General features: G+C 48.6%; 3 protein-coding genes and 1 non-coding gene across 8 annotated transcripts; 3 read left to right on the forward strand and 1 right to left on the reverse strand.

The window, feature by feature from the left end:
* Window positions 1-57: 57 nt before the first annotated feature.
* On the forward strand, window positions 58-130 carry Trnaf-gaa (transfer RNA phenylalanine (anticodon GAA)). Its single transcript has one exon. It is a non-coding gene; the product is annotated as a tRNA-Phe (tRNA).
* A 519-nt stretch (window positions 131-649) lies between these two features.
* Window positions 650-13,675, reverse strand: LOC120960005 (peptide transporter family 1-like). Of its 5 annotated transcripts, none has more exons than XM_049610420.1 (6): window positions 13,624-13,675; window positions 13,475-13,546; window positions 3,261-3,339; window positions 2,953-3,181; window positions 1,526-2,885; window positions 650-1,451 (listed from the first exon to the last, which is right to left on the reverse strand). In XM_049610420.1, exons 3-6 carry the CDS (start codon window positions 3,265-3,267, stop codon window positions 978-980), a joined length of 2,070 nt encoding a protein of 689 aa, XP_049466377.1. In that variant the 5' UTR covers window positions 3,268-3,339; window positions 13,475-13,546; window positions 13,624-13,675; the 3' UTR covers window positions 650-977. The 5 variants fall into 5 exon arrangements, with proteins under 5 accessions (XP_049466377.1, XP_040239787.2, XP_040239788.2 ...); XM_040383853.2 differs by lacking the exons at window positions 13,475-13,546; window positions 13,624-13,675 and adding exons at window positions 9,867-9,917; window positions 9,999-10,120; XM_040383854.2 differs by lacking the exons at window positions 13,475-13,546; window positions 13,624-13,675 and adding exons at window positions 7,779-8,094; window positions 9,303-9,414.
* On the forward strand, window positions 13,675-20,075 carry LOC120960002 (phospholipid-transporting ATPase ABCA3-like). Its single transcript, XM_040383849.2, has 6 exons — window positions 13,675-13,886; window positions 13,961-14,450; window positions 14,520-16,766; window positions 16,827-17,036; window positions 17,111-18,783; window positions 18,866-20,075. The coding sequence occupies exons 1-6, from the start codon at window positions 13,675-13,677 to the stop codon at window positions 19,050-19,052; spliced, it is 5,019 nt and encodes a 1,672-aa protein (XP_040239783.2). The 3' UTR covers window positions 19,053-20,075.
* Window positions 19,498-26,318, forward strand: LOC120960003 (phospholipid-transporting ATPase ABCA3-like). The gene is made up of 9 exons (XM_040383850.2): window positions 19,498-19,596; window positions 20,606-20,838; window positions 20,915-21,119; window positions 21,192-21,470; window positions 21,551-24,010; window positions 24,080-24,356; window positions 24,426-24,782; window positions 24,847-25,867; window positions 25,939-26,318. The coding sequence occupies exons 2-9, from the start codon at window positions 20,627-20,629 to the stop codon at window positions 26,117-26,119; spliced, it is 4,992 nt and encodes a 1,663-aa protein (XP_040239784.2). The 5' UTR covers window positions 19,498-19,596; window positions 20,606-20,626; the 3' UTR covers window positions 26,120-26,318.
* The last annotated feature ends 18 nt before the right edge of the window (window positions 26,319-26,336 follow it).

The raw sequence follows: 26,336 nt of genomic DNA on the forward strand, positions 1-26,336 counted from the left end.
CAATATGGTAGTGGTAGTGAGTATTTATAGGCGTTTGAGCGGGAGAGAAGAGACAGCGCCGAAATAGCTCAGTTGGGAGAGCGTTAGACTGAAGATCTAAAGGTCCCCGGTTCAATCCCGGGTTTCGGCACATGAGGAACTTTTTTGTTGGAGTTGGTTTTGTTCGTTCGGCATAACGTTCTCACTTTTAGTTACTATATTAGATTTTTGACAAAGTTTTAAGGAAATAAAAAAGAAACTTTTACAATAAGATGAAATATTCATTTCATCGTCAGGGATGATTTTCAAAGGGCATAACAGCATGAAAGAAGTTTAGTGTAAATGGAAGGAAAGATCAGGTACTAATGCCAATGCTTTAAATATAGTGATTGTTTACAAAAACTTATATAAAGAAAAATACAATAATTTTACATAAATTCCATAATTGACTGTAGTTTATTTAAGTGAAATGCTTTCATCTGTTTCCACTACAGAATTACATTTTATGCAATTCTGCGTTTTTCTTCCGATAGCAGACTTGTGTAAAATAATTGATTAATTTTGTATTAAATTAATCCCGTCAAAACAGGGTTACTCAACCTTATACTTTCGGAGTTGACAATGACAAGTTGTAAAACAACAGTAACAGGACACGTGACACTACTACAACTTGGGACAAAGATCTTTCTGTTATTTTTTATTCATCTTTTGCAACAAAAATAATTACAGCAAGTTTAGACAGTACCTATTTTTTACAAAAAAAAAGAACTATAAACCTAACTTACAGCAGGACGACGCCATTAAACGACGAAACAAACATAATACCTCTGACGCGCTGTTGTTAGTAGCAGCCTCAGTGTGCTTTCTCCTCGCTTGGAACCTGAAATTGTCCTGCAGAGACAATCCCCGGCGTGGATGCACTAGAGAAACGGCAATGCAATGTTACAACACATGGCTCTCAAAAACTGCGCCTCGTTCTTCCTCCTCTTCGTTCTCGCTCAGTCTTCCCGGTATGCTTCGTTTGCGTACGTTGTACTCTTGGCACTCCTTTCCGACAGCGTGTCGCTGATGGCCAGTGCATCGTGCTGCTTCTTTTTGCCCTGCTGCTCCACCTCAATCGATTCGACAGACGATGCGCCGCCGGTCGTGTCGGAGTAGCGATAGCGCATGGCCAGCACCATGAACAGGCCCATGTCGAGGAACATGAGCGCGGCAAAGAGGAAAAACTCGAGCGACTGCGACTGGACGAACTTGGCCTCGGCAATGAACACCACCAGCATGTTGCCGATCGCGACCGTCAGCAGCCAGAACGCCTGGATGACGGACTTCATGCTTTCCGGCGCCTGGGAGTAGGAAAACTCGAGCCCGGTGATGGAGAACATGACCTCGCCGGCCGTTATGACGACGTACTGCGGTATAAGCCACAGCATGTGCACCGAGTTGGACGGGGTGATCGTGTGTGTTTGAAGATTCTTTAATGAAGGGGAAATGGGTCGGAATTAGATTGCTGATCGAGGTGAATACTCCTTATATATTCGTTACTCACAAACTCATTCTCCAAAAACTCGTCCAATATCAGCGTGTAGACACCGCCCGGGCTAAGCTTCACGGTGGCAATCGGACGCTCCCCGACGTACACCCCGTACTCGCCCTCCGTCACCGACGTCAGCTGATCGTACTGGTTGAGCGCCACGTTGTACACGACGTCCGCGTTCCCGTTGTGCCGCAGCGAGATCTGCTTGGTCGTGCGTACGTTCGCTAGCAGCCGCATCCGGGGCAGGCCGTTCCGGTCCTTGGCAGCCGTGTCGGCGTACTCCAGCAGACTGCTCCGGCCTCCCTTCCGGCTGATAAAGTAGCTCACCGCACCGCCCGCCTGCAGGCTGAAGCTCCCGCTGAATTCGGTCATGTTTTCCCGCACGCACCCAATTTCGCTCGTCTCCGCCCGGAACTGGAACGTACCGTTGGCCAGCCCCGGGGGCAGCTCGACGTGGAGCGCTTCGTAGGCACCGCGCGACGGCACACTGAACCCGGCCAGGTTCGGTATGTCGGTGTGGAAGCGATAGTCGCACGGTAGCCCATTGAACACGCGTAGCTGTGCCTCGTGTGCGGCGGGCAGCATCGCCTCCGTACTATCCAGAGCGATCTCCACAAAGCCGGACAGAACAAAGGCAGCACCGGCCAGTAAACCGCCCAGAGAGAGCTTCTGCAGTGGTCGTCGTATGCCAATCTTCGCCAGCGCTGGATAGATTACACTCTCAAAGACGGGAATAAAAGCCAGAATGAGCAGCGGATTGATCACCTGCATCTGGTCGGGCTTGATCGTGTATCCGGCCAGCTCACCGTCCATGCGCGTCGCCTGGAACGTCCACCGTGAGCCCTGCTGATCGAACAGTGCCCAAAACACGGGCAGCGGAATGTACAGGATCAGTATCTTCAGCAGCGCCTTAATGTCCGCCACAATGCCCTTGCCGTACTTGGACTCGGCATAGTCGAGCCAGTGAGCCCGTGGGCTCGTGCTGCTCTCCTTCGATCGCACTGCCAGCGCATTGCCGATACACTTGAACACCAGCACGATCATGTTGCCGGACGGTTTCTTGATCGTGTACATAGCCCGGCCACACACAAAGATGACGATCGCGAGGATCATCAGCACTGCCGGCACACCAAACGCCAGCGAGAAGCAACTGTTGTCCCCGAAGCAGTGCACATCCTCGCGCAGAATCGGCGTCAGCGTGGTGGAGATCAGCGAACCGGCATTGATGGAGAAGTAAAACAGCGAGAAGAACTTGGCCAGCTGGGCGGCTTGCTCCGGCAGCTTGAACTGATCACCGCCGAACGCCGACACGCACGGTTTGATGCCGCCGGAACCGACCGCTATAAAGAGCAGTCCCAGCACGGTCATCGAGCTGGAAATGAGAAGAATCGATCGAATTAAAAGGGAGTTTGGCAAGAGGAACGTCGCGCAGAACTCACGTGGCAGGTAGATTCAAGGGTGGAATGGCGCCGAGCGCGATCAGTGTACTTCCCGCACAGTACACAATGGACAGGTACAGGATGGTTTTAAACTTGCCCAGCCAACTGTCGGCCAGGATGGCACCCATCAGCGGGAAGAAGTACGCCAGGCTGGTGAAGATGTGGTAGATCACGGTGGCAGTATCATTGCTGTAGGCCAGCTTTTGCGTGAGATAGAGCGCCAACACCGCTAGGAAGGTGGAGGGATAAACGGACGGACGGTTAGTATTGAAGTTGATGGATGGAAAGGAAGCTCTCTTTGATCTTACTTCGCATGCCATAGTAGTTGAACCGTTCGCTGAACTCATTGCTGATGATGAAGAATATCGACCGAGGGTACCGAACGGGCTGGGAAAAAAAGGAACAAAAAAAGGACGAGATGAATTAAACTAGCGTTAAAATCATTGGGATTTAACTTCAACAAGAATCAACAAGAGCTTCGAGGCTTTAAACGCCACAGCGCCATCTATGGAGTACTAGCGGTACTAAACTATTACGGATGGTTGTAACTGATGTTTTTTTTACATCGAAAATTATTCATTTCATTATTATTCTATTATTATTCATTATTCAAAAAATATAAAAAGACGCTTTTTATTCGTCTCTGCTTCAAAAAATGACTGTTCACAGTTTAATTGATAATTCTGGTGGATATTAATCCCCAACATTTAAGCATTTTTCAAAGCATTTCTGTTAAGAGGGTCCAACCTGTGATCTTTGAAGAAACAGCTCTGTTATATCAGTAATATTTTGTCTCAAATCTTTTCCTGTTGAAAGTGAAATCCCTTCAAAACATCCCATCCCCCTTCAACACCCTTCAAAACATCCCATCCGTCCCGTGGAATGAACTTAGAACATTATCTGCGTACATCGCTGGAAGCGCCACGGAGGAATGTCACGGTATTACGCATCATATGTGTAACTGTTTCCCATTCAACTTCCACCTTGACGTTGCATTCCAACGATAAGCCAACAAACAAGCCTGCTGGATTCTGGATTGGAATTTGCGTTTATTTGCACGTAGTCTCGTGACACTGAGACGATAAAGCGCGGGCAAGCCCAGGCTCAAGCGCTACAACGGGTAAGATGATTCTGCAATCACGCTGTATATTCGCAACACGTGCGCCACTGCGGCGAATGCGTGTCCTATCCGTTCCGCAACTACAGCCACGTGCCGTCGTTAACAGGCAGGCGGTAAACGAATAAGGTCGGAAATAAGACTCCAACCATACAAAAAAAATAAAATAATAATAATAATACTATTTCTCTTCCCCATTTGGAGCATGTATACTGTCTTGCGGCGCGTTTAAGTCACTTGAAGACAAACACCTTTAGAAAAAAAAACTACCCCAAAGCGCCTAAAGCATGTTAGTAAAACATAAAAGGGTGTGTCAAAGTTAACAAAAAATGTAACAAAACACACTACACACATGTACACACAGTTACACCGTTGTCTAACAAACAATCCCCTCCCCCCCAAGGTAGAGTAGCGCGTTTTTGGCGCTGCTATTAGGTTCGCGCCGCAAAACCGATTACTATGCATTTTCTTGTGTAAATAAGTGTCTGCCCTGCCTTGCACTCCACCCCTCGCCAGGACAATGCCAAAAATAGAAAAGCCTTCACCGTGGCATTTTACGCCACAGGTGACCACAGTGTGCCACAATGCAAGGCTGCAGGCTGATAGTAAGAAGGTGAAAATGGGTAAACTGTAGCAAGAAGAAGCCGGAACGCCAACGTCGTGCTCCAGTTCCAGGTTGCTGGCTGATGCAATCTGGCGGGTGTAGTACGCGCATTCTGGCTGATGCAACCGATGAACGTTGTGTATGAACGATGTTCATTGAACTTTTTACGGGACGTGGGAATTTCGGAGCGAAGCGATCGAACGTTTGTACAGTGTGTGACATTATTCTAGACAGCAATGTTCTTTAGTGTAAGTTCCCCAAAGTTGGGGTTTCAATTCCTCAGAATTGGGATTCCTATCGATACAGATGGAGAGTTTAAACATCAGAGATGTATGAGACGTATGAGAGATGATCGTGATCATCACAGAGACATGAATTCCATACTCAGGACATACCATTATGCATTATTAGTTCGAAGGAACGCGTACTTAGCTGGATATGGAATTACCCAGATCATCAGAGCTTAAGGGAAAATCCCTGTAGAAAGGCCAGATTTAAATGTTCTTAATATTGTTGACCTGTTACCTATGTTAGTATCATCAGATTCCAGTCAATTTGTTCTTTGAACTAACATCTGTACGCGATCATTGCGTTTCCTCCTGTCCAGCACATGATCATTCATCGAAAATAACGACCGGAGTCTCAATAGAACCTTTCCTAACCGTCCACCACATTGTAATTACTTTTAAAGAGCCTTTTCATTTTCCACAAACCCACTTCTAATTGAGCTAATAAATAGACGGAAAGAACGCACTCTTCAATCGGTTCGGCGTCAATTGAAGCAAACGATACACGTGTCCATTTACGCGTCCCTTTTGCCGTTTTTGACGATCCATTCCCTTTTCAATCAAAGCCTTCCACAGCGTGACGCGTTTCAATCAATTACCACCCCCTTACTACACGTTCGTTACTCCATTTAGTGCAAATCTACTTCAATTCGTATCAATTAAAATTGGCGAGTGCATAGAAATGCAACTCTGCACACGTGCGGGTGCCGCAACTTCGCAACGCAACGAAATTATGCAATTCTCGAGCAGCAAACGAGTTAGCACCCAGCGGCACGCAGTGGCACCCACAGTGTTGACCTACATCGAGCCGGTAGGAGATGATGATGGAGGTTACGACTTCAACCTTCCTACCTATCGATCATACAAGCAGAAATCGGTTTGGATTTCAGATCCCATTTTTTTGTTGTGATCTGTCCAAAGTAAAGGTGTCGATCAGTTCTGGAGGTCATAAGAAATAACTCCTCTTTATCTGTCCGCGGTTTTTTTCGCTGTACTGAAGGAACATTGATCGAGTGTATGTAAGCGCCATGCCTCCACAGTTTTCGAACCTCGTTCGTTTCATTGATGAACTGGAGGGGCGGCATCGCCGTCGTCGTTGGCGTCGTCTCGTGAGAGTAAAAGCGGGTCAATGTTACGCATGCGTTAACACCACCTCCGCCACGCCAATGCCTTCAACGCTTCCCCGGGATCATACTGCTACTGCTGGTCAAAAACTTGACCATCCAATGCCGTCGTTGTGGTGAGCACTGACACGCATCTTAAACCAGCTTTACCGGTATGGACGCAGTATGGAGGGGAGCGCTTAAGCGTCTGATCGAGCCCCTCTCGAAGATGTTCGCACGGAGGAGCGAACAGACAGGCAGCCGAAGTGGATATCGTGAAACGAGCGCACGAGTTCACGGTCAGGTTTGTTTTGCTATGGAAAGTGGTTTTAGGCTGTATGGGAAGAAGGGAAGGATGGCTGGAAGTTGACATTTCAGTAGTAGTAGTAGTAGTATTCTCAAGGATCCATTCCCCGCTGTCCATTGTGTATAATATGCAGCGAGCTGATTAATGTATGTAAAGCACGTCCAACCATATCCACCATTGGCCGATCTGTTTCCGCTTTCTTTTTACGGAGGATATTGCACGGTACGTGGGCGGTTTCGAGGACGATCACACAATAATTCACACGGCCCGAATGACCGATCGCGGATAATGCACCGTGCGCTGCCTTTTTGCGATTCTGTTTGTGCGAAGTTCAAGAACAATCGACGGACGGTGGTGGATGGGACGTGTTTTGTCACCTGAAGCGACTCAGGGATACGGCAAAGCTTGTGGGAGGGTTGTTGTACTTGACCATGGCAGAGGAATTTGACGCTGAACTCGTGCAGTATAATGAAGTGCGGAAGTTTGTGAAAGCATTACTCTGGTGGCCTTCGTCTTGGAAGTTGGAGTTTGAAGGATGTGGGATCTATAAGATGAGCGTCGAATTGAAAACTTCAAACGATCATCTATACTAAATCTGTTTGATATTTAATAGCTTTTGCCCAAATTATGCATCTAAATAGTGCTTATCACATCTCTCAACCAGCGGATCATCATAAAAACTTCCTTCACTTTGCTCAACTGTAGCGAAATGATTACCATTCCTACTCTCCATCCCATTAGCAATCAGCTACTGAAATCAGACTGATCTCCCTTTCCTTCCACACCAAAGATCGACAGTTACAGTCGGCAAAGACTAATTAACTTAAGACCAAAATTACCGTAGATTCATTCATCCGCAAAATTGCGTCTTTTGCGCAAGAAAGCACCCGCCGGTAATTGAGTTACCGGTGGTGCGTACGCACGCCTAGCGAAAAGAGAAAAGGGCCCCGCAAGAAAGGGCACGAGACAGAGAGTGGGTGATAGAGGGATGGGAGAATGTCTGACCAAGCGTCAATACCATGATCGACACGATATCACCATTCGATTGTTGGGTAAAAGCAGCGAACGTGAGTGTATGCAAGTGCCAGGTCTCTGCAGCCCAAAACCCATAATCATCAACATCACCATGTACACGCGCTAACCCTCGCAGTAGGCTGTAATTTCACTCGCTCCACGCGAAACGAGAGTTCACACGGTTACTTTGATGACACGCACGGGCGTGTGTGTGTGTGTGCGTGTATGTGTAGCTAGAATGGGGTATGTTGACCTGCATATTAAAATAAAAATGGCGCTAAATGCCACAACACTTGCTTTGCGCGCGTGAGTTGGCAAACTGGCGCGCATTATTGCCACTATTAATTACGTAGCTTATAAGCATTAGTAAACTACACATATCTCATATCATTACCGGTGTGCTATTAACTTCGAAGCGCGTTGAAACCATCGTGGAGCAGCCAGCTGCCTATGTGTCCTATGGCTGAGCGGTTCGCGTATCTTATCGGCGTAATGTACTACCCGACGTTTACCAGCTTGTGCCTGGGAAATGGTGAAGCACCTTTACTCGGTCGAACGAAATCCTGAACGACAAATCCGGACTTTCCTTCCACTATATCACTCACGACACGACGTTACACTTGTTACCGCGCACAACAGCACAACCTGCTTAAGGTTTTTAACACAGAAAACACACAACAATCTCCACACATCGACAGTAAAATAAAGGGCTGCAAAAAAAGGGCACGATACCGGTTAAACTCTATATGCCATCACGCTAATTATCGTTGGATGACACACAGACACACATGTGACGTGTGAGGTGTCTCGCCGAGAAGTGTCTTATGGATCTACCACCGCTTTCTTCCACCAGCAAGGGGTCACTAACACACTATGCAAAAAAAACAACAACAAGCAAACGAAGAGCAAAGAGTGTTTAGGTTTCACTTTTCTTCTGCGACACTAATTGGGTCCTCGCCACTAACAGAGATAACGCGCGTAACGCTCTTCGTCGGCGATCGTTACCCAACGATCGGTTCGACAGTATTTTGCAAAAAATATAATAATTAGATAGAGATAAGGGAGGAAGAGAACAAGGGAAGTGAAATATTGTGACAAAAATGAAACCCAAACATTAATCTAACCAAACACGCGCGCGTGTACTTTCTCTTTGATTCTTTTGCACCGATAATGACCACACACTTACACTCACACCACACACACAAAACAACTACTATCGGTCCCCGAAAACTGAAACTGTGTTACGCCGGGTCACGGTTGATAGGACGCAAACAATTTTGTTCGTGTCGTCCGTGTGTCTGTTTTCGGGACGCTTTTTCCTTTACCAGTTTGTTTTTGGGTTGTTCAATTTTTGGCTTTTGTGTTGGCAGTAATTTTCTTCCTCTTCATTGTGCGTCACTACGGGCGTGTGGTGAAAGATCTTCCGGTCGCGTGAAAGTAGCCGGAAGCACCCGTCGGTGCTGATGCAGTATTTGTGGAAAATGTAATTAACTGATTTTTGTTGTTTTCCTCTCTCTCTCTCTCTCTTTCTCATTTTGTTGGACAAACTGTGATCACACATACCCTCGGGTAGTTTCGTGCCTTGCTTAAGTGACTGACAAAGCTCGACTAAAACTTGGAGGGAATCAAACAACCCGAAAAGAACTAATGCTGCAACGCTGCAACACAACACACCATCAAACACACACTGCAAGCGTTCAATTGAAACTAATTTATCTCCCTGGCAACGTAACGCGCACACCCATATACGCTTGCTTCACGGATTGCTGGGGATAGCCCCCAGGTTGGCTCTAATGCGATCACCCCCGATCCGATCCGATCGATCGTTCATGTACGCTGCCGTTTGGCTGCCCCTCCGACACACAACAGGTGTGTGTCCGCGCCTTATAACGCTCCGGCCACGCTCGTTTACACTTACAAGTAACGTGCGTTACGTTCGACGGTTGACGCTGGACTGAAAGCGCGAGCCCAGCTACCGCTTCGTAATAAATGTGGAAAATTAGTTTTCAATAAACACACGGCAGTAGCACCCCACTCTGGGACTGCAGTGTGCAGCAGTAGCACCACGGTGGAGGTGGAGAAGACCTTGTGTGTTTGTGTGGCTTTTTTGCTGCTGCTGTTTGGTGTGCCGTATACGTACGGATAGCTCTCGTCAGCGGTGTTTCACCGGAGGGGAAGTACTGTGATTGACCGTGTGTATACCCGTCCCGTACCACAGCACGAACGATCAGATCCGGGGATCCGCGTAACACTGGCGACACTTGCTCGGTGATCGTTTCCTCTGATCGATCGAATTGGGAGTGGGTAAAATGTGGTTAATTAAAATGTATTTAAGTGTTATTTGCTCTGAATATAATGCACTCCGATATGTAGTTATTTGCAAAATTAGTAAAGCAGGCGACGGTGCCGGATAGTCTTGTGGATAAGAGCATGGAACGATACATTATATGACATTGGATCGAATCTAGCTTCATACACTTACTTTCTTATTGAGAAGTCTTCTTCGAAGTTGGGTTTTAAACATAATTTATGTCTGTGTAATAAAAAGATAAGTCGTCTTTTATTACATAGTATAGTCAACTCCCTATCATAAACAGCTTCGTAAAAAACGTACCAAAAGTGTTGTAAAACTATATTTAACGCATTTGTCGCGCTTGTTACACCTCTGACTGTGACAAACGTTCGTTCTTCACCCGCGCTCAGTGTGTGTGTGCATGCGTCGATTAACTGAAAAGGTCTTTGCCTCACTGCCGCCCAACCACATTATGGAGTCACCCAAAGGCTTAGAACAACACACCCTCTAGTTGAAAGCTACTACAATATTTACACAATTGCATTACAGGCTTAGGGAGAGAGAGAGAGAGACACAGATATTTGTGGTTGGAGGATGAAGGAAAGAGTCTAACGAACACCTAACGGGCGTGATAGATCGTCTAGCGGTGTGTTACAACACACAATCCCTCCAGCATGCACAGACAGTGCGATGATACGACACACTGGGGGGGAGGTAAGGAGCGATGCAAATGAGATGAATTTTATCTCTTAATTATTTTGCTTTATTTTTATATGACACTGTGTGTGAGTGTGTTTACTTTCGGCCCCGGATTGTGCGGGAGTTTCGAGCGGCACCGGCAGCACTAAAGAGAGTGAATGCACGAAGTACCTCCGTCCGTCCGTCGTTTGTGCGATGAGTTGATTGCTTGAGGCTAAAGGAAGGCCGCCACGCGCGGTATGATCGACGAAAAGTGTAATTATCGTATGACAACATCGTATCAAACACCAGCCGGGTTAACGCGACGGGACGGATCGGATTCGTTGCGCGATCAATTCAGTTGACCGACCAACGTGGCTGAAACGGCTGGTTCGGTTGGGTTCATACGAGTGAACATTCTTCAAAATTTATAGCTGATTATACTCATGATGCGTCGTACCGTCGATCATCATCTATTTAATATGCTGAAAAATTTCCAATAAATACACCAGCATATTTTTCTATTTACCTTCAGACAGTGAATTACATTAAACGTTATTTTAAGATCCCCCACCTTCGCTCCAAAAACTGTGATAAGAGCACTGTGATGAGAAGCAATTAAATTAGGGCAGTCAAGCGGGTACTAGGGAGAGAGTGAGCGAGAAATTTCATTAAACCGCATAGTTGCGTCAGAGAACGATTTTGGGTACATTAAACACATTTGAATTGGATAATGGGGGAAATGTGATAATAAGTATAACACCTTTTTTCAATTAAATACGAAAGTATTGGGAAGAAAAGGAAGGAAGTAAAGCCAAGATATTGCTAACTACTGAAGGATAAAATATATTAAAAAATCAACAATTAGGCAATAAAAACTGATCAAATATTGATACAAAACTGATTCAATTTTACGAGGCTTCACAACAACATTGCACATTTGTCTGGAGTACAAAAGGTGTCAATTCCAGATGAAAGGGAATCCATCTTCAAGACCTTTGAATAAAAAATATCGCCCCATTGACCGAGGGACCAGTCGCACTCTTCACCAAACCTGTTGATAACCTTGTCCATTAGGTTTGTTAGCACCGCACAACTTTTTTTTCGCAATCATCGGCAGCATACCACTTTACCGCCGGACAGCCATTTTTGTGACAGAACGAGCAGGACGAGCGAACACGCGCGCGCGCACGCGATTTTAACGGTCAATGCCATCGAAAGTGACAACCTACGGGCTGCTGCTCTGTTGCGTCGTCGTCGTCGTCTCCGTCGGATGGCACACTCTGGAATGGGGCTGGAAAGTGAAACCGATCCCCCGATCCGCGTATTGCGATCCAGTTCCAGAGGCGTTTTTGAGGTGGTTTGCATTGTTGAATTTATCTCATGCCTTAACCGGATGCTTCCGTGTGTGCAAATCACCTCAATGCCGCATAAAGCTGTAGTCGGTTATCATTGGGAGACGGCGTGGGTGATCCCCACGGACCTTATGATCGTTTCGTGGGTGAAAGATCACGATAGCCCTTGAAATCTACCGTTTTGAAGGTTAGTTTGGATGCTATTTTTGCAAAATGCAAAGTCCAACCTGAAGGCTGCAGAAGATTTACTGAAGAATCATTCGACAAAGCATTTTTGAATAGTAAATTGGGATTAAATGCTTCAATAAATCAGATAAAAAGAGACGCAACTATTCAGCACAACAGATGCCGCTCGACATCAGATCCTATCATAGCTCAAGTCACGAGCTCAAGTCACCAATCGAATAGAATGGCGATAAACGTTGACACTAATTACGCATTGATTTCGCACATGCAAATAAACCATCAAGAGTTGTCAATCATCAACCCGCTGCATCGCCGCGATCGATCGACCAATTCTCTTATCAATCACATGCATATGATAGCAGACGAAGAAGCACGTACGTAACCTATTCACGTGCATTTTGTGACCATTTGTTTGCATGTGGGTGTGTGTGTGCAGCATACAAAAAAGCCAAACCTCATTGAGATCAACTGAATCAGCTGAATCAGTCACACCGTAATGGTACCCCGCGGAAGAAGATAAAGCTCCCCAAGCGCCAAGCAGGGTTTAATTCATCGGCTTTTGGACAGTCCCGCGTGCGGGAAAGATGTCGTCACAAGATCACGCCTCTACAAGCGACAAATCTGTAACTCATCGTACCGGAATTAGATGCGTGGAATTGCCGGGGCACGATAATCGCTATCTCGTATCGTGGCTCTCGTTCGCAGGTAGAATAGGCCCAATTGGCTTCCTCTGATAGGGGGCTTATCGATCTGAATTGGCCGAATTGCCCGATATTGGAAGCGCTAGATTTTCTATAAAAGTCGCCACTGGAGCTGGCCAGCTGGTGAGACGATTTTGGTCGTGATAGTGATACCAGTGGACGTTGTGCAATATAGTCCCTTTGGCAGTCGTTGCTGAACAGACGGTGTAAGTTAAAGGGCAAGTGTTAAAATAATGGGAAAGTGTTGTGTCAATTGTGTTGAGAGTGTTATGCTAAATCAACTCAAACAGTGATCTGTTCCTCTAGTGACGTTAATAAGGCAATAGTTAGTGGCGTTAATAAGCCATCAAACTATTCTATTATCATTCAGTTCCTCTTTACGTAACCGTTTTGGCACTGAACTATCATCATATTCGTTTGAAAAGTGCAAAAACCCTCCACAAAAGGGCAGTTGCACTTAATAAGTGAACTTGAACACTAAAAAATGAACCTTTTAAGTCATAAGTCTCAATCAGCTGAGCAGCAAGTGCAAAAGCCGCAACCGATTAACGCGTTTGTTACCAATTCGATTTGGCCCTCTGGAGAAGCCCTCTGGTCAATGTACTGGTTCGAGGAGCATGCTGATTGAAGCTGATTGCGATTACTTTATTCCCTATCGGTGGCCGCTGCAGATATCGAGCACCTGTTCGAAATAATCACTACCGTAAACAATATTTGATGTTTCGATTGTTTTCCAACCAAAATGAGAAAGTTGCAGTAGGGTTGAAAAGAATAATATTTTCCCATCGGATGTTTTAGTTCGTCAGATTATCGAATATATATGTGCGTTGCGGATTACTGATTAGCGGGTAATTTAGGGAACCGGGCAGGTACTCACCCACTGATAAGCTGGTGCGATAAAGCGGATAAATTGCTGCTATTTGTACGCGAGAATGACTTCGTAGGCTAGCTAGACAAAAAACAAGAAACGCATTGTCAGCATTACACCGAGTTTCTTCCCACGTTGACGTACCCGTTGATCCTTACCTAACGTAACCTTCATCTGTTTGTTGCAGATAAAAGGGTGACACAGGCACGATGGCCACTTCCAGCTGGGATAAGTTTATCCTGCTGCTGTGGAAGAACTGGATCATCCAGAAGCGCCACTACGTGCAGACACTGTTCGAGATACTGATCCCCGCCATTGCCTGCGTGGTGCTGATCGTGGTCCGCGGGTTGGTCGATGCGGATGTGTACGATGAGCCGACCACGTGGAAGCCGCTGGAAATCAACACCGTTCGACATATGATGTGAGTTTGCGTTTGTCTAGCCAAGAAGAAGAAGATTGTGTGCTGACCCTACTTTCACTAAAACCCATCATCAGGCCCGAACTGAACCCCAACATTACCCCACCGATAACGTTCATGCTGGCGTACAGCCCTCAGTCAGCGCTGACCGAGCGGATTATGCGCCGGGCCGTCGATCAGATCCTGGAACCGATCGATATTGCCGGGTTCGAGAATACCCAGCGCATGGAGGACTTCTTCCGCCTGAACTACTCACTCGCTGGGGTTGAATTCCCCGAAAACTATAAGGACCTCGACACCCTACCTAACAATGTGACCGTTGCGCTACGATTCCCGGGCGAAATGCGAACGCTGCAGGATGACTTTACCGCGTTCTGGGCAAACTGGGCGACGGAGCTGATGTTTCCGGCGTTTCAGATTGCCGGTGCCCGGGAGCGGGAGCGGGACGATGCTGGCTATCCGGCGAACTACTACAACGAATCGTTCATCGCGGTACAGAGTGCCGTGTCGCGGGCGATCATTCTCGAGCGTGATGCTTCCTTTGCTCTGCCCGATATCTATTTGAATGTAAGTAATGAGTGGTTTAGAGATTGTTGATTGACAAAAAACGACTAATCTTACCTTCCAATTCTACAGCGCTTTCCCTATCCACCGTACTACAGCGATCCTCTGCTGACGGGATTTGAAAATTTGCTCCCACTGATCATCGTGATCGCGTTCTTCTACACCGCCATCAACACGGTTAAGTACATCACGGTCGAGAAGGAGAAACAGCTGAAGGAAACGATGAAGATCATGGGCTTGCCGAGCTGGTTGCACTGGTCGGCCTGGTTTGTGAAGTGTTTGCTGTTGCTGATCGTGTCTATCTCCCTGATCGTAGTGCTACTATGCGTCAACATCACCACCAACACCGACCTGGCGATCTTCGAGTACGCCGAGTGGACGGTCGTCTGGTTCTATCTGTTCGTGTTTAGCATCACAACGATCTGCTACTGCTTCATGGTGAGCACGTTCTTCTCGAAGGCTAACATTGCGGCCGGCATTGCCGGCTTGCTGTGGTTCATCCTGATCGTGCCGTACAACATTGCGTTCGCGAACTACGACGATATGACGGCGGGCGCCAAGACAGCGCTGTGTCTGTTCTCCAACTCGGCCATGTCGTTCGGGTTTATGCTGATGATGCGACACGAGGGTACGGCCACTGGGTTGCAGTGGTCGAACCTGTTCGAGCCTGTTTCGGTGGATGATGATTTTTCGGTCGGAGATACGATGGTGATGCTGCTGGTTGATGCCATAATCTATCTATCTATCGCACTGTACGTGGAGAAGGTATTCCCGGGTGAATTTGGCATTGCCGAACCGTGGTATTTCCTGTACACGAAGAAGTTCTGGTGCAAAGAGACGCAGCAAAAGCAGGAACCAGCGGTGTTGGATTTTAGCAACTACAATACGCCCAACATCGAACGCGAGCCGGATGGCAAGTATGCCGGTATAAAGATAAAGAAACTGCGCAAAGAGTTCCAGAAGAATAAGGTCGCTGTGCAGGGATTGGACCTGAACATGTACGAAGATCAGATCACCGTCTTGCTTGGCCACAATGGTGCCGGTAAGACGACAACAATGTCCATGCTGACGGGGATGTTTTCACCTTCATCCGGTACGGCTCTGGTGAATGGGTACGACATACGCAACAATATTGACGCGGTGCGAGGATCACTTGGACTGTGTCCCCAGCATAATGTGCTCTTCAACGAGATGACCGTGGCGGAACACATCGAGTTCTTCGCTAGGCTGAAGGGTGTCCCAAGGAGTAAGATAAAGGATGAGATTCGTCACTACGTGCAGCTGCTCGAGCTGGAAGACAAGCTGAAGAAACAGTCACACACCCTGTCGGGTGGAATGAAACGGAAGCTGTCCGTTGGGATAGCACTGTGTGGAGGCTCAAAGGTAGTACTCTGCGATGAGCCAACGTCTGGTATGGATCCTTCCGCTCGACGGGCGCTGTGGGATTTGCTGATCAAGGAAAAGCAAGGCCGAACTATACTACTCTCTACGCACTTCATGGACGAGGCGGACATTTTGGGCGATCGGATCGCGATCATGGCGGAGGGTGAACTGAAAGCCTGTGGATCTTCCTTCTTCCTGAAGAAGCGATTCGGCGTTGGTTATCGGTTGATTTGTGTGAAGGGTGCCAACTGTGATCGTGCTCGGCTGACGGGCATACTCCGGCAGCACATTCCCAACATTAACATCGACACGGACATTGGGTCGGAGCTGTCGTACGTGCTGAACGAGGACTACACGGCCGTCTTTCAGGATCTGCTGCGCGATCTCGAAGACAACGTAGAGCAGTGCGGCATTACGAGCTACGGCATATCGCTGACGACGTTAGAGGAAGTATTTCTGCGCGTCGGAAGTGATTCGTACGCGTTGGATCAAAAGAAGGGCTCGAGCGATAGCGAGCAAGATAGTAGCAATGGATTAGATAGTAGCTACGGCAGCTCCACCGTCACGATGAATCAGACGAGCGACACGCAACCACTGCTCGGTGGATCGAGCCTGATGTGGAATCAACTGTTTGCGATGCTGCTGAAGAAGTTTATCTCCACGAAGCGGAGCTGGATACAGATGCTGGTGCAAGCGCTGATCCCTATCTACTTCGTGATCGTTACCGTGATCATCGTGCGAACTTTCCCCGGTCAGACGGATCTGCCTGCCATACCGATTAACGTGTACAATTACAGCACAACGACTACGATCCTGCAGGCATCGGCCCCTGGCAGTCCTTTCGTGGACGGATTTCGATCAGTGTTTGAGGCGTTCCCGAGCACCCATCAACTGCGGATCACCGATAAGGATATGGTGGACTATATTCTAGATGTGGTGAGTATGGGAAGGTAGAAGTGGGGGAAGCTGTGCACTATCTAACATAATCTTTTCCAGTCAAACGAGAACATTGGTTTGGTGAACCGAGAGTTCATGGCGGCCGCATCGATCACCAACACGAACCACACCGTCTGGTGGAACCCAACCGGCTTCCATACTGCTCCCTTAGCACTGAACTTTATGTACAACGCCATCATTAAATCGATCAACAAGAACTTTGAGATCACCATCATTAACAAGCCGTTACCGTTCAAGGCTGAAACGAGAGTAAGTTTCGTGGCTGACTCTTTGGTTCCTGTATCACTCACAATGCTTTCTTTTTACCTTTTCCGTTATTCCAGTTCACTCAGCTTCAGGCCGGCAACAATCTCGGCTTCCAGATCTCGTTCAACACCGGCTTCGCGATGTCCTTCATTGCGGCCCTTTACATCATGTTCTACATCAAGGAGCGCACCAGCCGCGCCAAGCTGCTCCAGTTCGTCAGCGGTATCAACGTGTTTACGTTCTGGATCGTCTCGTTCGTGTGGGACTTCGTTACGTACGTCATCACTGCACTGATTTACATCGCGACGCTGGCCGCCTTCCAGGAGGACGGGTGGTCCTCATTCGAGGAGCTCGGTCGTGTGTTCCTAGTGCTGATAGTGTTCGGCATCGCGTTCCTGCCCGTCACCTATCTGTTCTCGTTCTGGTTCGAGGTGCCAGCGACCGGGTTCGTCAAGATGATGATAGTGAACATCTTCAGCGGGACCATCTTCTTCACAGCCGTGTTTCTGCTCAAGTTCGACGGGTTCGATCTGAAGGACGTGGCGAACGGGCTGGAGTGGGCGTTCATGATATTCCCACTGTTTTCGCTCAGCCAGAGCTTGAGCAACATCAACGTGCTCTCGACGACGGCTTCCGTGTGCCTGGAACAGTGCACGGAGGAGACGGCTTCGCTATGCTCGCAGGAGTACCTCTGCAGCTTGCTGCCACAGTGTTGCGATACGAACATCTTTTCCTGGGAGTCGACCGGCATCAACCGACAGCTGATGTACATGGGTGGGGTGGGACTGGTCGGCTTCCTGATACTGATGGGCATCGAGTTCCGTGTGGTGGAGCGTTTAATGAAGCGTCGCAAGCGATCTTCCGGGGCGATAACACCAGCAGGCAGCGAAGATCCCATTCAAGACGATGACGTTTTGGAAGAGAAACGGCGAGTGAAATCGCTCTCGGATGGTGAGCTGGCAAACAAGAACCTTGTGGCGAGCGATCTGACCAAATATTACGGCAAGTTCCTGGCGGTCAATCAACTCTCAGTGTCGGTGGAGGGCTCGGAGTGCTTTGGACTGTTGGGCGTAAATGGAGCAGGCAAGACGTCCACGTTCAAGATGCTCACGGGCGATGAAAACATTTCGGCCGGTGAGGCATGGGTGAAGGGCATCAGTCTCAAGAGTAACCTCAACCAGGTGCACAAAGTGATCGGCTACTGTCCGCAGTTCGATGCTCTGCTGGAGGATCTTACAGGCCGCGAGACGATGAAAATCTTTGCCCTGCTGCGAGGTATTCCCAAGCAGGAGATTGCGCTCGAAACGGTGCGTCTGGCGGAGGAGCTTAACTTCATGAAGCACATTGACAAGCGCGTCAAGGAGTACAGTGGAGGCAACAAACGTAAACTCAGCACAGCGCTCGCCCTGCTAGCCAATCCGGCCGTCGTGTATCTGGACGAACCGACGACCGGGATGGATCCGGGCGCGAAGCGTCACCTCTGGAACGTCATCATCAACGTGAAGAAGGCGGGCAAATCCATCGTCCTGACGTCACACAGCATGGAGGAGTGTGAGGCCCTTTGCACCCGGCTAGCCATCATGGTGAACGGCGAGTTCAAGTGTATCGGCTCGACGCAACACTTGAAGAACAAGTTCTCCAAGGGTTACTTTCTGACGATAAAGCTGAACCGCACGGGCGACGGCTCGACGGCTAATGCCGAACCGGTGCGACAGTTTGTGGCACAGAATTTCGCCCAAGCCGTACTCAAGTAAGTACAAACCCTTCAAAGTCTAGTAGTATTCGCGTTGGATCCTAGGATTAATCCCCCTTTTCACACGTTTTAATTGCAGGGAGGAATACCACGATTCGCTCACCTACCACATCACACAGTCCGAGCTGAAGTGGTCGTCGATGTTTGGGCTGATGGAGGAAGCGAAACGGACGCTCGATATCGAAGATTACGCGCTGGGGCAAACCTCACTGGAGCAGGTATTCCTGTTCTTTACCAAATACCAGCGCGTTACCGATGATAACTAGAGAGGAGCCCTGATTAGTGCGTTAAGTTCTACTAACGTACTAGCGACCAGCCCAGTACTTCATTGAGAATACAGCTAGCGGCCCCTTATCATCACCACCGTGCGACGTGTTCGTGTACCTGCTAAGTTCGAAAAGAAGGAAGAGACAGAAACAATAGGAACAGCATTAGCAAAAAACCGGCCCCCTTTCCATTAACTACACACGCATATCTACCACCAGCTGTACAGTTCGGTCGTGAATCATTGACGATATTTCGCTATCATTAATCCCTGTGGATCAATTTTGCGTTCGGCGGTCGGGTCGCTGACGCTCGTACATGGTGGTGTTATCTAGAGCGGGCGATGGATTTTTGTGGGCTAGGGTACTTCTACTCACCCATAAGGACCCCATAGAGTGTAGCCACTCAGCTGAGAGACGAACGCGAGACCAACATCGATAAATGTGCCGCGACCGGTGAGAACTGTTTCAGTCTGTCTCCGGTAGCGTCGGTGATTGTAGCGGACGTCATAAATCTAACAAGTGGACTACATTTTCGCCTCTAAAGGTGTGTATGGGAGTGTGTCGGAGCGTGTGTGTGTGTCACGTGGAAGTAGAGCAAGGATAATAGATTATTGAGTGGGGGTGAAGTGGGTGACGCCACCTGCACATTATAAGTTAGCCGGTAGTTTCCCATCGCCGATGGACGATGTAATTATGTCGCCGTTGCCGTCGTACCGGGGGTGTGATGATGCCGAAGAAGGTGTCCCTTGGGTTGGCTAAACGTTTCGACCGTGAACTCTTACGTGGGAGAAGTGTTGTTTTTGGGGTGAAAGTTGAAGGACATTACGAAAACAAAAATAGAAGAAGAAGCGAGTAATGATCGAACTGATAAAATCAGAGTGGAGCTATGAGATACATAGTGCCATATGGGTCAGTTTAGTTGTAACAGTCGTGTGAAAGTGTTCCCTTTTTCTAACGTAAAAAGAATAGGTTTAATGTTGGAATAAACGAATGTAAAGAAACGGTTAAGTGTTTACAAAGAAAGAGTCTTCAGTTCTTTTGTGGTTTTTGTGTTAAATATCTAAATCATCAAAAAGTCGTCACAGTATCTTCAAGGCATGAGTCATCCGTTTACGAAACCTCTGGAATGATATTGACAAAATCAAACATGAAGCCGAAACTCCCGATAAAAATGCCACATCATCCCCCAAGTGGAAAATCTGCCAACTCATTCTTAAGCGCAAGCAAATCATCGTCCCATTTTGCTGCCAGTCACTCCTCACAATAATATCTTTAGTTATCTATACCGGTGGGCTTAATCGAAAGTAAAAGCCGATAAAGATTATCGTACCATTTTTGATAAAAAAAACACACATTTAGCTCAGATTTCTAAACAAGCAACCGTTGTTCGTCGTGTGATGTTTTTGCGCACCGGAAATGGCGAACAACACCGCGTAACGCGTAACGAACGATAAGATCTCGCGCGGTTATCCCTCATTGTATCGATCGGGCCTGTGTGTTTAAGTGTTGGTTTTAATGAGCCGAAACATGGCCTTCTTCTCTCCTGGTTTCAGTTATTGCCTAAGTAACCAAAAATGAGCACCTCAAATTGGGGCAAGTTCGTCTTGCTCCTGTGGAAAAACTGGATCATCACCAAACGGCACTACCTACAGACGTTCTTCGAAATAGCCATCCCCGTGCTGGCCTGCATCCTGCTGATCGTGATCCGCGGATTAGTCGATGCGGAAGAGTTCGAGCAACCAACCATCTTCAATCCGCTCGAGCTGAACACCATCTCACATCTTAGGTAGGTGGCTGAAAAAAGGTGAAGAAGTGCATGTGAATGGTCAGTGCTGATGATAATCTCTCCTTTTTGTGTGTAGAAAAAATTCTCAAATAGATCCACCGATCATCTACTCGATCGCATACTCACCTCAAAGTCCATTGCTGCAGAGCATCGTAGAACGATCCACCGCCTACCTGGATGAAGAGTTGGCAGTGATAGCGTTCAACAGTTCCCAAACACTCCAGGCTCATCTGCAGGTGAACAATATCCTCGTTGGAATCGAATTTCCCGACATCTATGCAGTGAGTACTCTGATCTCGCAGATACTTTACGAACAATACCATAAACCATGTCTTTTGTGTTTTCCCTGATAGAACTTGACGCAACTACCGGAGCAGACCGTGCTGTCGTTGCGATACCCGAGCGAGATGCGTACGTTCCGCGAGACGGGCACCGAGTTTTGGAACAACTGGCAAACGGAGCGACTGTTTCCTCCGTTTCAAGTGCCCGGTGCGCGACAGTTCGAACGCGACGATGGTGGCTATCCGGCGAACTACTACAACGAGACGTTCCTGCAGATTCAGAGTGCCATTTCGCGGTCAATTCTGCAGCAGCGCGATCCCAACTATCAGTTCCCGGATGTGTATCTGAGTGTAAGCGCAGTCACCTCACAGGAGCACAGGACGTATCCAATAACCCATCTAACAACGTACCTTCTGTATCTTTTCCACAGCGCTATCCATATCCTCCCTTCTACAGTGACAACCTGCTAGTGGGATTAGAAAATTTACTCCCACTGATCATTGTGATCGCTTTCTTCTACACCTGTATCAACACGGTCAAGTACATTACGGTGGAGAAGGAGCGACAGCTAAAGGAGGCGATGAAGATCATGGGCCTTTCCAGCTGGCTGCACTGGACGGCCTGGTTCGTTAAGTGCATCAGCCTACTGCTCATCTCGATCTCGATCATTACCGTACTACTCTGCGTCAGCATTACCACCAACACCGACCTGGCTATCTTCACGTTCGCCAACTGGTTCGCGATCTGGTTCTATCTGTTTATCTACAGCCTCGCCACCATCACGTTCTGCTTCATGATGAGCACGTTCTTCTCCAAAGCGAACACGGCGTCCGGCATAGCCGGGCTAATGTGGTTCGTGTTTGTGATGCCGTACAACATTGCCTTCTCGAACTACGACACGATGTCACTGTCGGCGAAGCTGGCCCTCTGCCTATTCCACAACTCCGGCATGTCGTTCGGGTTTATGTTGATTATGCGCCACGAAGGCACCACGAATGGGTTGCAGTGGTCGAACATGTTCGATCCGGTGACGGTCGACGATGATCTGAGCGTTGGTGCGACGATGATGATGCTGCTGGCAGATGCCGTGATCTATCTCGTGATTGCCCTGTACGTGGAGAAGGTGTTCCCGGGCGAGTACGGTGTCGCGGAGCCGTGGTACTTCCCGGTGACGAAGAAGTTCTGGACAAGCCAGGTCACACCGGCGGGCGGTGAGGATGGAGGTGAGCAACACCACGACACAGGCGGATCAACTACCATGGAAGCGGAACCCGTGGGCAAGTACGCCGGAATTCGTATCAAAGGGTTGCGGAAAGTGTTCAACAAGACGAAGGTTGCCGTCAAGGGACTCCATTTGAGTATGTTCGAGGATCAAATCACGGTCCTGCTGGGGCACAATGGAGCCGGTAAGACGACCACCATGTCCATGCTGACCGGTGTCTTCTCACCCACGTCCGGGACGGCCCTAATAAATGACTGTGACATTCGCACCAACATCGAGGGTGCACGCAAATCGCTCGGCCTTTGTCCGCAGCATAATGTGCTGTTCAACGAGATGACCGTTTCGGAGCACATCAAATTCTTCGCCCGGCTAAAGGGCGTCGAAAGCAAACGCATACCGCAGGAAATCGATCACTACGTGTCGGTGCTGCAGCTAGAGGATAAACGACATGCCCAAAGCCACACCCTGTCGGGTGGTATGAAGCGCAAGCTGGCCGTTGGTGTGGCGTTGTGCGGAGGTTCCAAGGTGGTATTCTGTGATGAGCCAACGTCTGGTATGGATCCGACAGCTCGGCGAGCGCTGTGGGATCTACTGATTCAGGAGAAGAAGGGACGCACCATTTTACTCTCCACGCACTTCATGGATGAGGCAGACATATTGGGCGATCGCATCGCGATCATGGCGGACGGTGAACTGAAAGCGGCAGGGTCGTCGTTTTTCCTGAAGAAACGATTCGGTGTTGGCTATCGGTTGATCTGCGTTAAGGAGGATGGTTGTGATTCGACGCGTGTAACAAACCTGATGCGAAAGCACATCCCCAATCTAGACGTCGACACCGACATCGGTACGGAGTTGTCGTACGTGCTGGATGATGAGTACACCGCGCTGTTCCAACCATTACTACAGGATCTTGAGACACACTCCACATCTCTCGGCATTAGCAGCTACGGCATCTCGTTAACGACGCTCGAGGAAGTGTTTCTGCGTGTTGGTAGTGACTCACATGCACTAGACAAGAAGCCCAACGGAACGGACCAGCCAGCCCAGCCGTACGCCCTTACGGAAACTTCGAATGGGTCCACCGTTACGCTCACGCTCGATGATCAAGATCATAAGCTACTGACTGGATTCCCGCTACTTTCGAACCAACTTCAGGCAATGCTGCTCAAGAAGGCAATCGCTACAAAGCGCAGCTGGATAGCACTACTCGTGCAGATCTTTATACCGATCTTTTTCGTCATCATGACAGTGGTCATCGTGCGCTCGTTCCCGGACGCTCTCTCGCTTCCAACCCTTCCGATCGCGTTTGACAGCTACTCCAGTACCGTCACTGTGCTGGAAGGAACATCAGCTGACACTAGCGTGATACAGGCCTATCAGCAACTGTTCGAAGGGACAGGTTCCAGTCGTTCGCTCGTAACGGTTACGGAACCAATGGTGGACTACATTCTCAAACGATACGAACAAAACTTGCCCCAGGTTAACAATGAGTTCATGGTGGGAGCATCGATCACACCGACCAACCACACGGTTTGGTTCAATGCGCAAGGATTCCACACGGCCCCGCTGGCGGTGAGCACGTTCTACAATGCGATGCTGCGCACGGTTTGCGCCCAGTGTTCGATACTGATCACGAACGATCCGTTGCCATTCCGGCCAGAGACAAGGGTAGGATATTGGTGCTACATCGATAGCTTCATTCCAACTGCTAACATCTCATCTCTGTAATCTTTCCAGTTCACACAACTACAGGCAGGAAATAACATGGGATTCCAGCTGGCGTTCAACACCGGGTTTGCGATGGCATTCGTGGCCGCACTCTACATCATGTTCTACATTAAGGAGCGAGTGACCAGGTCGAAACTGCTGCAGTTCGTTAGCGGTGCCAACGTTCTCGGCTTTTGGCTCATCTCCTTTCTGTGGGATTTTATGACCTTCTTCGTAACGATCATGTTCTATGTTGCGGTGCTGGCAGCGTTCCAGGAAGATGGATGGTCTACTGGAGATGAGATAGGTAAGACCAACCGTCATCTTCTTGCTTTCCGATACAGACATAAAGATGACCCTTCCTTCGTCCTTGCAGGTCGTGTAATTCTAGTGATGGTCGTGTTTGGATTTGCCTTCCTACCGCTCACCTATCTGCTGTCGTTCGCGTTTGACATCCCGGCGAGCGGGTTCGTAAAGGTGATGATCCTTAACATCTTTACCGGTACGATCTTCTTCATGACCGTGTTTTTGCTGCTGTTCGATGGGTTCGATCTGCGCCACGTGGCCGAGGGTATGGAATGGGCCTTCCTTATATTCCCACTGTTTGCGCTCAGCCATTCGCTCAGCAACATGAACATTGCCGTCGCCACGCAGCAGGTGTGCGACTCGCAGTGCGCACTAATACCAAACTGTACGCCGGAGTTGTTGTGCCGCGTCTTTCCCCAATGCTGCAGTAAGTGTTGGTGCAGTATCTCTTTGGAAGGATCGCCAGCTAATCACAATGTTTACTATTCCAGATACTGAAATATTCACCTTTGAGCGTACCGGCATCAGTCGCAACCTGATGTACATGTTTGTGGTAGGGTTGATCTCCTTCCTGCTGCTGATGTGCATCGAGTACCGTGTCATCGATCGGGTCTTTAAGCGCAAGTCCAAGCAGACCGCTCCACCCAGCGAATCGGACGAGATCGATTCGGACGTGCGGATGGAGAAGCTGCGTGTTCGTGGACTGACCGAAGGTGAAATCGCCGCCAACAATCTGGTCCTGCGGGACGTTACCAAGTACTATAAGAAGTTCCTCGCTGTCAATCAACTCTCGCTGGCGGTGGAACACTCCCAGTGCTTCGGACTGCTCGGTGTGAATGGTGCCGGCAAGACGACCACCTTCAAGATGATGACGGGCGATGAGAACATTTCGTACGGTGAAGCATGGGTCAATGGGGTTAGCTTGAACAGCAACATGAATGAGGTGCACCGTCGCATCGGATATTGTCCCCAGTTTGATGCGCTGATCGATGATCTCACTGGGCGCGAAACGCTCCGAATCTTTGCCCTGTTGCGCGGAATACCCAAGTCGGAAATAGCGGCCCTGTCGAGCCGGTTGGCAGAAGAGCTTAACTTTGCAAAGCACATCGACAAGCAGACCAAGGCGTACAGTGGAGGCAACAAGCGTAAGCTCAGCACGGCGCTGGCACTGATGGGCAATCCGGCCGTGGTGTATCTGGACGAACCGACGACCGGGATGGACCCGGGTGCTCGCCGACAGCTGTGGGACGTTGTGTGCAAGGAACGGGCGGCTGGTAAAGCCATCGTGCTGACGTCACATAGCATGGAGGAGTGTGAGGCGCTCTGCACGCGGTTGGCCATTATGGTGAATGGAGAATTTAAATGTCTTGGATCGACGCAACACTTGAAGAATAAGTTCTCCAATGGGTACTTCCTCACGATAAAGCTGAAGCGTACGGAAGTGGTCAATACGGGACGGATTGATGAGGTGAAGCAATACATCGTGGAGCGGTTCCCGGAGGCAGAATTGAAGTGAGTAGCAGAGAGGCATGAAACTGATTGCACTGTAAATCATCAATATCGTATTTGTTTGTTCTTCGCAGGGAAGAGTATCTCGAATCGGTGACGTACCAGATTCCGTCGGCCAACACACGATGGTCCACCATGTTCGGCATCATGGAGGACGCCAAGAAGGTGCTCGACATCGAGGACTATGCGCTTGGACAGACTTCGCTCGAGCAGGTGTTTCTGTACTTCACGAAATTCCAGCGAGTAGAAGACTAAAAGAAGCCTACGCTAACTGCCGACTATGAGTCACGTACGTCACGCATCTGATAGTGTGGTGGTGCCAATCGATGAAGGATCTTCTTTTCTGACCTCTACTTTACGGGTAGCCTGTATACATTTAGTACTATTTATTTGTGATGGAAAGTATTTTGTAAGAGAAAAGTATTAAATATATTAAAAGCACTGAAAAACAGAACTGACAACCGTGCCGAAA

The sequence above is a fragment of the Anopheles coluzzii genome, chromosome 3, assembly GCF_943734685.1.
Source record: "Anopheles coluzzii chromosome 3, AcolN3, whole genome shotgun sequence".
Lineage (NCBI taxonomy): Eukaryota > Metazoa > Arthropoda > Insecta > Diptera > Culicidae > Anopheles > Anopheles coluzzii.

Coding starts and splice junctions, on each gene's coding strand:
- LOC120960005 (XM_040383853.2), bottom strand. CDS start 9,908: ATGTTTAAAACCCAACTTCGAAGAAGACTTCTCAATAAGAAA. Junction 3,182..3,260: donor CAACTACTATGGCATGCGAA/GTAAGATCAAAG, acceptor CCACCTTCCTAG/CGGTGTTGGCGCTCTATCTC. Junction 1,452..1,525: donor AGTTTTTGGAGAATGAGTTT/GTGAGTAACGAA, acceptor CCTTCATTAAAG/AATCTTCAAACACACACGAT.
- LOC120960003 (XM_040383850.2), top strand. CDS start 20,627: ATGAGCACCTCAAATTGGGGCAAGTTCGTCTTGCTCCTGTGGAAAAAC. Junction 24,357..24,425: donor GTCTACTGGAGATGAGATAG/GTAAGACCAACC, acceptor TCGTCCTTGCAG/GTCGTGTAATTCTAGTGATG. Junction 24,783..24,846: donor CGTCTTTCCCCAATGCTGCA/GTAAGTGTTGGT, acceptor TTACTATTCCAG/ATACTGAAATATTCACCTTT.
- LOC120960002 (XM_040383849.2), top strand. CDS start 13,675: ATGGCCACTTCCAGCTGGGATAAGTTTATCCTGCTGCTGTGGAAGAAC. Junction 14,451..14,519: donor TGCCCGATATCTATTTGAAT/GTAAGTAATGAG, acceptor CCAATTCTACAG/CGCTTTCCCTATCCACCGTA. Junction 18,784..18,865: donor TTCGCCCAAGCCGTACTCAA/GTAAGTACAAAC, acceptor TTTTAATTGCAG/GGAGGAATACCACGATTCGC.